At 42.7% G+C, this 13,611-nt stretch overlaps 1 protein-coding gene across 1 annotated transcript in view; it reads right to left on the minus strand.

The window, feature by feature from the left end:
* Positions 1–6,681: 6,681 nt before the first annotated feature.
* LOC109910877 (adenylate cyclase type 2-like) overlaps positions 6,682–13,611 on the minus strand; it is an 83,324-nt gene continuing 76,394 nt past the window's right edge. The window contains exons 3-4 of the mRNA XM_020510127.2: positions 6,863–7,024; positions 6,682–6,732 (exon numbers count right to left, since the gene is read on the minus strand). Of these exons, the coding sequence (XP_020365716.1) occupies positions 6,682–6,732; positions 6,863–7,024 (213 nt within the window). The remainder of the gene's footprint in view (positions 6,733–6,862; positions 7,025–13,611) is intronic.

A 13,611-nucleotide genomic window follows, 5' to 3' on the forward strand; every position in this document is an offset into this window, starting at 1 on the left:
CAGAGAACCTGGTCCTATTTATTAGGATGTAATTGACATGTTCTAGGCAAGATTGTTGATCCAAGGTTACCCCTGATTTGTACTGCTTGATATTTAATCTATTACAGTTAAAGGCACCTGAAGTCTGAGCATTAATATTAAACTCCTATACTTAGATATCAGCTGGTTACTCCTTGTCATACCAATAAACATTGCTAGTCTACTTTTAATTGAGTAAAATCTGCTTTCACCAGGATAGATCACACTGAGAAATACCACATCCCTGATGCATCATTGAATCCATAAACATACTTAGTTTAATTTTAGTTTCTCTTATATATCCCCAGCTTCTATAGGCAGACGGGGCTTTGGTGAGACAACACCTGGTTTACGACGTGTAATTTTGTTCTCCTTATCTAAGGAAGTATGTTCTGGTTGTAGAGGTAATTAAGGTTTACCAAATTGATTCCTGGGATGGCAGGACTGACATATGAGGGGAGATTGAGTTAGTTAGGATTATTTGCTGAAGTACAGAAGAATGAGGATGGATTGCATAGGAACCTATATAATTCTAACAGCATCAGAGATGGTAGATGCAAGATGGATGTTCCCAATAGAGGGGGAGTCCAGAACCAGTCTAAGGATAAGCAGTGAATCATCGAGGATTGAGATGAGGTGAAAATTCTTCACCCAAAGAGTGGTTATTCTGTGGAATTCACTACCACAGAAAGCAGTAGAAGCCTAAACATTGTATAATTTCAAGAAGGTTTTGGATCTAGCATTTGGGGCTAAAGGAATCAAAAGTATATGGGGAAAATCGGAAAGGCCATTGAGTTGGATGATCAGCTATGGTCATAATGAATGGTAGAGCAAGCTCAAAGGGCTGAATGGCCAACTCTTGCTCCTATTTTCAATGTTTCCTACTGCAGGAGAATAGACTCTAATATTGTACGTCACTTTGCCAATCCATAGATCTTACCTTCTCGTGCTCAACTTGCACATTTAGTTAATATTTGCTTTTGCCTGCAAATGGCTTCTGGTGGCTTTTCCTTCTTTCCCTGTAATGACAGCATCCCTCCATTCACTAGTCCATTCTGACACATATGTTACTGTAATGCCAACATTTGGTAGTTTTCCTCTGGAACAAATAGCCTTATCCTGTACTTCAGCATCACCTTGTCCATAATCATTCAGCCCTTTATCTGCCAAAATCACAACTGTCCAGAATGAAAAATGCATGCTGCCTCATCACCACCTTCTATGACTTGTTCAAATTCAATAAATGCATAATCAGTGTCAATTAACCTCAAGGAATGCAACTTTAAAGTTCGGTTGTCATGTTGTAAAAGTAGTCCTTCTATGCAGGGCTTTCCAGTACTCAAAACGTTTATCACCCATTCCTAATTGCCCCTGAGAAGATGGTACTGAGATGTCAACTTGAACCATTGCAGTTTCGTGCATTGGAAGGACACCCACAGTGCTGTTCAGGAGGAAGTTCCAGGATTTTCACCCAGCAATAGTGAAGAAACAGTAATATATTTTCAAGTCAGGATCACGAGTGATTTGTAGGAGAACTTGAGGTGGTGGTGTTTCCATGCATCTGCTTCTCTTGGCCTAAGTGACAGAGATCATAGGCTTGAAAGCGGCTGTCAAAGGAGCCTTGATGAGTTAATGCAGTGCACCTTGTCAATGTTACATACACCTCCAAACCTGAAGCAAGTAGAACTCTCAAATTCCTTCACTTTACTCCGTATTATTTAAAGATCCTAGGTAATATTTTAACGAAGCCACTCCACACACTGTTGGTGTTCAATTGTCTAGCAAAGCCGAATTAAATTAATCTGTGTGTAGAATACTCATTATTGAGCTGAATTGTCTGTGACCACTACAATTCCTGCCTGATCCGTATCGTCATTCTCTTCTGAACTTTTCAGTCTTGTATCATTTTGAAAACATGGTTATTCCATTAGGCCAATACATTACATAATGATATTTTGAGTTGTATCTGAAATGACTGTTGACCATTCCCCAGGGATTCCTGGGTTGATTCTTCTGTTACAGTTCCCAACTCCTGCCATCTGTTACAGCTACCAAAGATTTCTCTATCCACATTGGTTTTACTTATGCTTCTTTTTCCATATTGATGCTTGCACGCCCAAATCCTGATGGTTCTTCAATGCTGCTACTGTTCAATTCTCCTTTTTTGGTGTTACTGCGAAATGTCACATTTATGCAATGAAAGCTGCTGAAATGAGTGTTTTCCAAGTTTTTTTTAAGGCCCTGACACCTGTTCCAAAAGCAGGTTTCTTTCTGAAAATCCACCTCAGTCAAAAAAGTACTGAATTAGGAATCTTCAAACAGAACTTTTGCAATCTTGCATGCAGTCCGTTAATTTCCATTATTTACTCTTTGATACAATAACCATCCAGTTTTCTAAATTTATCAGTCTGATCATGTGTCATATGCACCTAATAGACCATTTTTCTTTAAAGTTTTGTCTACAAATTTTAACAGTATTTTCAACTTTCCTCCATCTCCAATTGTTGTGCCTTTAGTTCTAAAAATACTTTTATACTAAATTCTTCCTTAAGCAAGAAGAAACATTATCAGGGCCATGGTATGAGTTTTTTTTTCTTGATAAAGACGTAATCTGTGTTCAGATGTTCACTTAAGCTGCCCACTGGTTACAAGTGTCACTATCACAGAACATCAATGGGAGATCATATCCAATATTCTACACAACAAGGTGCAGGGCTGGATGAACACAGCAGGCCAAGCAGCATCATAGGAGCAGAGAGGCTGACGTTTCGGGCCTAGACCCTTCATCAGAAAAGGGGGAGGGGAAGGGGGTTTTGAAATAAATAGGGAGAGAGTGGGAGGCGGATAGAAGAGGGATAGAGGAGAGGATAGGTGGAGAGGAAACAAACAGGTCGAAGAGGCGGGGATGGGGCCAGGAAAGGTGAGTGTAGGTAGGGAGTTAGGAAGGGGATAGGTCAGTCCAGGGAGGACGGACAGGTCAAGGGGGCGGGATGAGGTTGGTCGGTAGGAGATGGAGGTGCGGCTTGAGGTGGGAGGAGGGGATAGGTGGGAGGAAGAACAGGTTAGGGAGGCAGGGACGAGTTGGACTGGTTTTGGGATGCGGTGGGGGGAGGGGAGATTTTGAAACTTGGTCCAGGAACTCCCTACCTATGTCCGTGACACCACCCACGCCCTCCACCTCCTCCAGAACGTCCAATTCCCCGGTCCCCAACACCTCATCTTTACCATGGACGTCCAGTCCCTCTACACCTGCATTCCCCATGCAGATGGCCTTAAGGCCCTCCGCTTCTTCCTGTCCCGCAGGCCCGACCAGTCCCCCTCCACTGACACCCTCATCCGCTTAGCCGAACTCGTCCTCACACTCAACAACTTCTCTTTCAATTCCTCCCACTTCCTACAGACAAAGGGGGTAGCCATGGGTACCCGCATGGGCCCAAGCTACGCCTGCCTCTTTGTAGGTTACGTGGAACAATCCCTCTTCCGTACCTACACCGGCCCTAAACCCCACCTCTTCCTCCGTTACATTGATGACTGTATCGGTGCCGCCTCGTGCTCCCACGAGGAGCTCGAACAGTTCATACACTTCACTAACACCTTCCACCCCAACCTTAAGTTTACCTGGACCATCTCTAACACCTCTCTCCCCTTCCTGGACCTCTCTGTCTCCATATCGGGCAACCACCTAGAAACCGATATTCATTTCAAGCCCACCGACTCCCACAGCTACCTAGAATACTCCTCCTCCCACCCACCTTCCTGCAAAAATGCTATCCCCTATTCCCAATTCCTTCGCCTCCGCCGCATCTGCTCCCAGGATGAGGCATTCCACTCCCGTACATCTCAGTTGTCCTCGTTTTTCAAGGACCGTAACTTCCCCTCCTCGGTGGTCGAGAACGCCCTCAACCGTGTCTCCCACATCTCCCGCACCTCATCCCTCACACCCCGTCCACGCAATAAAAACCAAAAAAGAATCCCCCTCGTCCTCACGTACCACCCCACCAACCTCCGGATCCAACGCATCATCCTCCGACACTTCCGCCATCTGCAATCCGACCCCACCACCAAAGACATCTTTCCCTCCCCACCTTTATCTGCTTTCCGGAGGGACAACTCTCTCCGTGACTCCCTTGTCCGCTCCACACTCCCCTCCAGCTCCACCACACCCGGCACTTTTCCCTGCAACCGCAGGAAGTGCTACACCTGCCCCCATACCTCCTCCCTCACCCCCATCCCAGGCCCCAAGAAGACTTTCCACATCAAGCAGATGTTCACCTGCACATCTGCCAATGTGGTATACTGCATCCGCTGTACCCGGTGTGGCTTCCTCTACATCGGGGAAACCAAGCGGAGACTCGGGGACCGCTTTGCAGAACACTTACGCTCGGTTCGCAACAAACAACTGCACCTCCCAGTCGCGAACCATTTCAACTCCCCCTCCCATTCCTCAGACGACATGTCCATCCTGGGCCTCCTGCAGTGCCACAACGATGCCACCCGAAGGTTGCAGGAACAGCAACTCATATTCCGCTTGGGAACCCTGCAGCCCAATGGTATCAATGTGGATTTCACAAGTTTCAAAATCTCCCCTCCCCCCACCGCATCCCAAAACCAGTCCAACTCGTCCCTGCCTCCCTAACCTGTTCTTCCTCCCACCTATCCCCTCCTCCCACCTCAAGCCGCACCTCCATCTCCTACCGACCAACCTCATCCCGCCCCCTTGACCTGTCCGTCCTCCCTGGACTGACCTATCCCCTTCCTAACTCCCTACCTACACTCACCTTTCCTGGCCCCATCCCCGCCTCTTCGACCTGTTTGTTTCCTCTCCACCTATCCTCTCCTCTATCCCTCTTCTATCCGCCTCCCACTCTCTCCCTATTTATTTCAAAACCCCCTTCCCCTCCCCCTTTTCTGATGAAGGGTCTAGGCCCGAAACGTCAGCCTCTCTGCTCCTATGATGCTGCTTGGCCTGCTGTGTTCATCCAGCCCTGCACCTTGTTGTCTCGGATTCTCCAGCATCTGCAGTTCCTACTATCTCTGATCCAATATTCTACACTTGGTTTTTGCCATTCTTTCCAAAGTTACTCCAATTACAAATCTTCTATCTGAAAGAATCTTATTTTCCAACCTCTACCTTTACACAATCATTCTCTGCTCCTGCTATTAATAGATTTCAAGCTGGAAAGTGAAATAGAATCTAAGACACATAGCTTTTCTTTGAGGAAAGAGTTTATTTACATGCTCAGTCTTGATGTCCCAGCTGTCCTTTCTTTATTTATGTACAAAGTCTCTTAAAAATAATAGTTACATTAACAAAACCCTAACAATGTGGTTGACAAGGTATCAGCTAGTAGGGGTGAACTGCTTAACATCAGGAGCACACAGGGTGCTAGAGCTGAGGGTTGAGAGTACAAAAGGATTTGAAACTAAGGATGAGAATGTTAATATCAAGGTAATTCTACCCACCTTGACGATATAGGCATTTAAATCTCAGGGTGCACAGAAGGTATACTCATTTTTATCTCTTTAATCTAGTAATCTCTTCCACATTCTAATCACTGAAAACAGCTGATCTCATTTCAGTTAGACAAAAATTGCCATTTAAGGCGGTATAAGATTATGAAGCATCCAAGTTAATAGGTGGATAAAATATACAGTAACCTTGTAAGGGGTTTGAAAAAAAAAATCTGATGTTAAATCATTATTTGCAAGTCAATAAGAGGAAAAGCTAAACTGCCATCAGCAGTGCTTTACTACAAATCTGAAATATCTCTAAAAAAATCACCACACGCACAGAAGTATCTGTATCACGGATTTTAAGTTAGTTATTTGTGTATCTTTTAAAATGATAAAAAGCATTTTAGAACCTGCAACTCAGACAGGAAGAAGACATTTAATATATGTTAATCAAATAAATTAATTTCAATTGTCTATTTGGCACTTCCAGGGATTGGTGACAATGTTCTTATTTTATCAAATTTGTGGCTCAAATGAACCAAGTTATTCATATGTAAACTGCTTAGAGAGAGCCATAATTAATTTATCTGCATCACCAGAAGAGGTTTATGCCAGAGGCTCAGATGTTTAATAAGAATTACAGAAAAAACAATACCATTTGGCTGTTTCACACACTGAAATAATATGTATTACAGCAAGATAATCTCAAATACAAGTAAAAAAGTACTTACAGTGTTGAAAAGGTGATTAAAAGAATAAAATTTTGACATTAGATCTGCCACAAACTGCCAAGCTTTTTTTTTACCATGCATTGGCATCATTTTGACATTGTCCCCTGTGAATTATTATGAAATGTAATTAAGGCTAGGTTGGTAAGCCTCACTAAGTTAGAGTTGGCTTCAGTCCCATTACAGGTTTAGATACATCTGAAGCAATATCTCATGCGAAATCTATCAAGTTTGTTTAAAATGTATTATTATCATTGCTCATCATTCTTACTTTGAAACCAATCTTGATGTTGAAAGAAAAATATTTTATTGACAACCAGCAACATTGACAACCTGTTAACTGCATATAAAGTACCTGGTGCTTTTCATCAGAAACTTAAAAATCTTGATTGCCTTATGTTTGTAATAGATACATTCCAGCTGACAAGAATACTAATGTCATGTTTTTTAAAAATAAATTTGACAAGAATTGTGTGTCTGTTTAAAGCATACACTGGGCAACATAGTGTTTCAAAGCAGATACAGTTGACAACTGAAAACATAACAAATTTAAATAACACAATTAGTATTTTCACATGCTGTTTACCATGTTCCATTTCTGTTTGCATTTTTAAAAATGGGCATGCATTTAGGTTTCACATCTAATATCTCTTAATGCTCACCTGCCAAACCAAGTGGTCCTTTATGACAGATGTGGTTGATAGACAAACGCTGAGCACAATAGTATGGGAGGATGATGTCAGCACACTGGCAACAACAGCATCTCGCATACGAAAGGGTAGCATGGTGTAAACCACAAAGATAATGAATAAGAAGAAGGATACCTGGAAAGAAAATAACACTTCTTTTGTATTGGTAAAAAAAAGGAACAAAACATTAGTCATTCCTACCTCAGGGCTTAAATATATCACTCACAAAAGTAGTTATTTGCTTTGAAAATGTGATTGGAGATGCCCAGTGCTCTAACCTCTGCAGCTCAATAAATGCAAAGACCTGAGACCACATCAATGCTTGGCATGAAATCTGCACTTTTATGCCATCAGAAAACATGCACAGTGACAAAACTAAGAACTTTTTCAATTTTTTTTCTAGGGTTTCAAAGATTCAGTAATATTTACTTTTTTCAACTAATAGCAAATGAGAAATTTCAATGTAGAAAATGGCCTAGTCAGTTATATAATCTCATAAATATTGGTCCTGAGTATTACTTGAAAGAAAACACATTTTGTTGAAACATTTCATCTTGCACTCATCAGGATAATTCACAAGAATACAAACATAAGGATGAAAATCATCGTTATACTGTATGAGAAGAGTATGCTTAGTGGTTGGCTAATAGACTCTGATTGATAGAGGCATGACTTTGGAGAATTAACCAGTTGAATAATAAGTGGCAACAACTGCCAAGCGTTGTTTAAATTTAAACCACAACAGTTGACTCTGATCGGTCAAGGAATTGCCCTGAGGAATGAACCAGAAAATAGCTATCACCTATTTTGTTCAGTTGAAACAGATGCAGTGTGTGTATATGTTCCTTCCGTCTGGAAACAGGATCCTGTGTATTAATATATAGGTTGTCCACTATGCACCATGCTAACAGCCTAACTGATGATCTTAAATTGGTGGTCAGTGTAATTCTCAGTACACTGAGGACTACTTAGTTAATATAGCCCAACCACAAATTCACATCAAATGTAGCTCACTGGGCCTAGCGTTTGGCAAATGTGGGCTGGTTAACCCTATGGTGTCAGCATTCGGGGAATTCATCTAAATGCACATTGCGGGGCGGCGGCAGCAGCAGCGGCAGCAGACAGGCACCTGGGACACAGTGGTGCAAATAATGGGATCGTCTATCTACCTCTATGGACAGGTGTTTGTACCTGCACTCCATCGTCCCAGCCATTAGTTCTCAGGTGGGTGTAGTCACATGGCAACAGGGGGAAAGGGAACTTTGATCCCAGGGCTAGGGCAGCGTCAGGAGGCACCAGCTAAGGTGGAAATACACCTTGATGGTTTTCGCTCAGAACACTGCAAAGGTGGCCAGAGCTTCCACCTCCACCATGCCTGCCCTCCTGTGGAACCTGAATGTTCAGGCAAGAAGACCCTCAGCATGCCTAGCCCACCCTGTCACAAGTGCCCCCACGGTCCCTTAACCAAACCTCCAGAATCAATTACCTCCATTGCCAAGCAGTGGGTCCTTCCACTTCAGCTTTGAAACCAAGGGGTACAATAAGACATAGTGAGAGGCAGAAGAAGAAACTTACTGTGGGCACTTTTGTGGCAGGCTGACAATGGCTTGTACATTGCTCTTCACTTATGGATATGTTTTAACTTACATGAGGTTGTCAGTCTGCATATGTCATAAACATATTGTTACACTATTCAACATCACTTTGTGATGGCAGATGAGACTCAATAGATGAAAGTCTGCTCAGACAGCCTACTGAACCATCTTGACATGAAAGACTAATGCTGTACATGTCACTGGTACATGCTGATACCATTGTCCCTCCTTGCTTAGCAGTTTCTTTTCAGTTTCCTCTTTGCATCAAGGTGTACCTGTCAATGACTTGTCCAGCAGTGGCTGTGCCAGGGAGGTGTAACACATAGGGGGTCAATGCTGAAGGATATCCAGGATGTAGGCATCCTGTGTGTTGTACATTGTATATAACCGTGAACAATGTTCTTTCCTTTTAAAAGCCCTATGACTGGTTGTTACATGTTGGTTCTCACAAGTTGGTTCACTTACCCAGGCCACTCAGAGGGTGTTTGCAGCCGTTTTCTTCCCCATTGAGCACTTCAGCATGATGGAAGGTGACAATGTGTGTTTCTCTGCCAGTGACTTCTAGCCCAACCTGAATGCATCAGTGAGCTCCCAAACATCCTAGTAGCCCATCCTGTTAACCCCACAGACTACACTTTTCCACAAGTTCTCAACGAACCCACCTACACATGCCTACATTTGCCAACCTTTCACACCTGATGCCATATGATGACATATGGATGGCCATACCAAGTGAAACCAGGGTGCTCTTGACTGTAGATATACCGCTCTCCCTCATTAACCCCATGGTTTCAATGTCGAGTTTTCCTGACATTGAGCATGTTTAATGAGTTTTAAAGATAGGAGTCTGAATGTTAATGAGAGGAGATGGTCCATCAACAAGGCATTTGTTGAGCATTAATCCCTGTCAATTGATAACTGGCCCAGTGTGCATCTTGCCACTTTGCTTATGAAAAGCATAAAAAATTGGGGCAAAATGATCTCAACATTGACAGAGATCTTTTGGACTTGTCATCAGATTCTGCCACATATTTTGTCAGAGCCCACATTGCTTAGACGCCTGAATGATTTCACCTATAGTGATAATTTTAACTATATAGGTTGGTGTGTTCTGAGTGATCAAAATTGAGTCCTGCATATTTAGGAAGGTAGGTTTTTATCTAATTTCTTCCAAGAAGTCATGTTACACCAGCACAGAGCTTCCATTATGGTGCATAAGGAGAATGTGACGTATACAGATCGAAAAATGATGAGCAACAAGCAATTGTTTCTGGTTGCAAGAGGGAGATAGAAAGGATGCAAGTACAGATTTAAGAAAAAAAAATCTTAACCATTAACTTTCTGCTGCCTCTCTATTAATCTCTATCCTTTATTAAATTATGTTTTTACATTGTTTCCTTCTTTTTATTATTAAGTTTGTTTTAATTGTATTATCAGACTGTACTATCCTTTCCCTGTTACCTTCAAGTACACGTTAGAACCAACACATAATGTGATTTTCTTTAATTAATTAATGCACTACCTATCAAGAAAACATTGAAGGATGCTTGTTGTAAAATTTAGAATAGAAGGCAAATTAGTCTCTCTTTAAAATTCGAAGCAATTATGAACATGAAAGTCACACCAGCTGTTGGGGCTTAGACTGGGCTCCTTCACGTAGGATTTGGGAGCCAGTAGCCATAGACTGGGGAAAGAGAAATCTATGAAATTGGCCAACAATCAAGTCAGGTGTGTACACAGATAAGAACAACAATACTTTTGACTAATCTCTTTTGTTCACACAAATGGTGTACATGTTTCCAACACATATTTGTGCTAAAACTAAGAGCTCTTTTTAAGGTGGTCAAATGCTGTCAAAGTAATGAGATGTAGACATTCAGAAATATGTTAGGCAACAAACCATTATAATCAGTGATCCACATAGTAACTGGAATTTTATGTGATTCAAAAAAAAGGGGAAGATGGGGCTGGAAACATGTCGCAACGACAATTGCGATTTAGTCCACAAATTGCTGAAATCTTACAGTGGCCTCCCACTTAACAGTTGGTGGGTGCAGAGACCAATCATTGAACAGCTAATTCTGAGGTATGTGTAACTGCCATCTTTAAAGGGCTGCCAGCATTGGTACACAACCAAATAAGTCATTCACTCCAGCTAGCCATCCAATCAGAACTGCCCCACTCAGCTACTCCGCCTATCAAGACCTCCAGCCACCACTGCAGTTCTACCACTAGAGAAGGCCAAGAAATCAGAAAGGCAGATTGAGTGAGCACCTGAGAGCATAAGTTACTGGTCAGTTGGTAGAAGATGACCACCAGTGGCTTTATGGTTCAGTGATGATGACTTTGATGCTCTTTTCTTGGCTACTTTAAAATTGGCAGTAGGCTCTCTTCACCAGGCACAGAAGGATAAGATCTCCCCACCTAAACACGTATGGCTGGATGGAGATCACAGTGGAAATCAGCAGCCATGTGGTTGTCTGGAAAATCTGGCTGTAGAGTCATAAGCACTTCAAGATCATCTCTATTTTGCCATACTGAGTACCTCACATATCAATTTTCTTACAGGTCAGCAGAGTGAACTGTAAAAGGAGTGAACATAGCTCAATTGTCTGGCACTGGCAAACTTTACAAGGTCACTCCAGAGTGGTCCCAGCGTCAATTGTGAGAATATCACACGCTGTTTTTGTTCTTTGTGGGGCCCTACCATGTGAAAGAAAGGGCCCACACCAGAGGCAATGTCTCATTTCTAATGGTTCTATAATGCTGACAAAGAGAAGTTTGATGCTGGCAGGGCAGTCTGGTACTGCATCATCATGGACAGTGAGACCGGAGTGCAGTCACAAGGCAGGGAATCGCCTAATGAGCTAGAGAAGAAAGCCTTAGCAGGTTTGGAAATTATGTTTTTGTGTCCTCCACTCAGGAACATCAATCTGAACACTAGCCAATTCTGGAGACAGGCAGGCAAAACCTATTCATCTTTCAGTTCACTTAGACAGGTCATCCACAGACTGCTGCCATTTCTGGAGCATCAGTGTCAATGGGGGTCAGCTCATCAACTGTCTTGGCATAAAGACCTGTGACAGGCTCTCAAGGGAGGCAGATTCTTCAGCAATACCACATTCTAACATCTGGAGGTAGCTCATTCTCTATCTAAAACGAACAGTTTTCTTTTTCATGCTGGAGACTACCAGCAGTTTTCTCTTAAGCTTGTTATTTTTTCATCCCAACATTGCTTTTGCAGGTGGTCATCACATTGCTACTATCTGAGTCCATAGTGTTTGAATCTCCTTTACTCTTAGATTCTGCTCCTTGCTGTAGGACCAACCTCCCAAGTGGACAATATCCATTGTAGCCAGTCTCAAGGGCCACTCTTCCAGACCCAAATACTCAACGTCTTCCCCTCTCAAGCCACACATCTTTCAACAACTAACAAGCACGCAGCAGTATTAGCCGCAAAGCATTAGCACCTAAACCTTCCCTCTCCAATGCAAATCACTCTGGCTGTGCTGTACTAACCTTCCAGTGAAACTGCTTCACTCATTGGCTGCTGAATGCAGCAATTACCTATATGCCCTGTTGTCAGATATGTCTGCCAGGGCTCTGATGCCTCATTGTCCTCTAATTTCTTGTTCTCACTGTACTGCTAGAGAATATTTACAGAATCTGAGTCAAAGAAAATATTAACTTGATTTAAGAAACTTCTTATTGTGGCTTCAGATCTCTGGTTTGTGTGCCTGTGCTGATGACTGTTTTATCCATTTGAAACTGCATGACTGTTCTATTGCATCATAGCACTTTCTGTTTCAATGAGTTAAGGCTGTGGATGTGCGTCGGTTCCAATGCTTGTCTGTAATGAGCTTGGATGCCAATCCAAAGTGTCTCTCCTGGTTGGAGGTCTGGTAGGTTGCGTGCTTTGTAACATTTAACAGATTTTCACATCTGACTGGAATGGTACACATTGTATTTTTCCCTCTGCTTTTTCATAAAATCATACAGCTCAGCAGAGGTCCTTTGGCCCTTCAGCCCTTCAAATCTATACCATCAAAAATACACCACTGTCTACACCAGTCCCGCTTTCCTACACTAAGCCTTGAATATTATGACACTTAAGTGCTGAACCACATTTTTTTTAAAAACGTTGTGAAGTTAACGCTTCAACTATTCTCCCAGGCAGTGCATTTCAGATCCGACCACCCTCTGGGTGAAAAAGCTTTTCCTCCAATCCCCATTAAATGTCCTGCCTTTCACTTTGAAATTATGCCTTCTTGTTATTGACCCTTCAACAGTCACTAAGGCTGCCGGAACCCATTGAAGAGACCTCAAAGTCTGTGATGGACACAACAGATGCTGCTGCCTCGACATCTTTGCTGCCTGAAGAGAATGAATTTCTTCTGATACATGCCGGGCACAGAGGTGAACTTCTGTGCATTGCACGCTGTCCATATCTGAAGCAGAGTTGGAATAGCCTGACCCGGTGCTAAAACACCCTAGGAGGAGCTACAAGAAAAAGAACCGGCCTATGTCCTCGGATTAAGAGAGGGAGAGTTATAATGATTGTAATTAGGTCAGCCAGGTGGACCTTATAGAATACGAACTCCCTGAGCGTGGCTGTTAATTTGGTCCAATCAGGGAGCCCTGGCTGACAAATAAAAACAGCAGTGTCAGGCATCCTGGCACTCTGAGATGGCTGGATCAGTGTCAAGGACTTTCCATGTGTAAATAAAGGGTGACTTGGTGATGGGAGACTGGGCTCAGTGAGTTAATTCAGTTACCATAAAGGACTCACCTTCTCAATCTCTTCCCTTGCCTGAGGCATGGTGACCCTTGGGTTAAACCACCACCACCACCTCTTTCTAATGAGAGAGTAGCCTATGGTCTGGTCAGGTAAGACTATGGTGACAATTTGAGTCCAGTATATTTTTGTTTCAGATCTCCAGCGTTTGCAGCTTGTTGTTTTACTTCATTTCACATATGGCAAGGATTAATTCTACAAACAAGGGGAAGAATGTGTGTTTGTGTGTCTGAGGAAAATGAGGTGTTGTTTCTAAAACTTGTATTCTATGTCAAAGAAACATTACAGCAGACCCAGGACAGAAATGTTTGCATTAGAGTAAGGTAACTTAT

This window comes from Rhincodon typus, chromosome 2 (assembly GCF_021869965.1).
Source record: "Rhincodon typus isolate 14 chromosome 2, sRhiTyp1.1, whole genome shotgun sequence".
NCBI lineage: Eukaryota > Metazoa > Chordata > Chondrichthyes > Orectolobiformes > Rhincodontidae > Rhincodon > Rhincodon typus.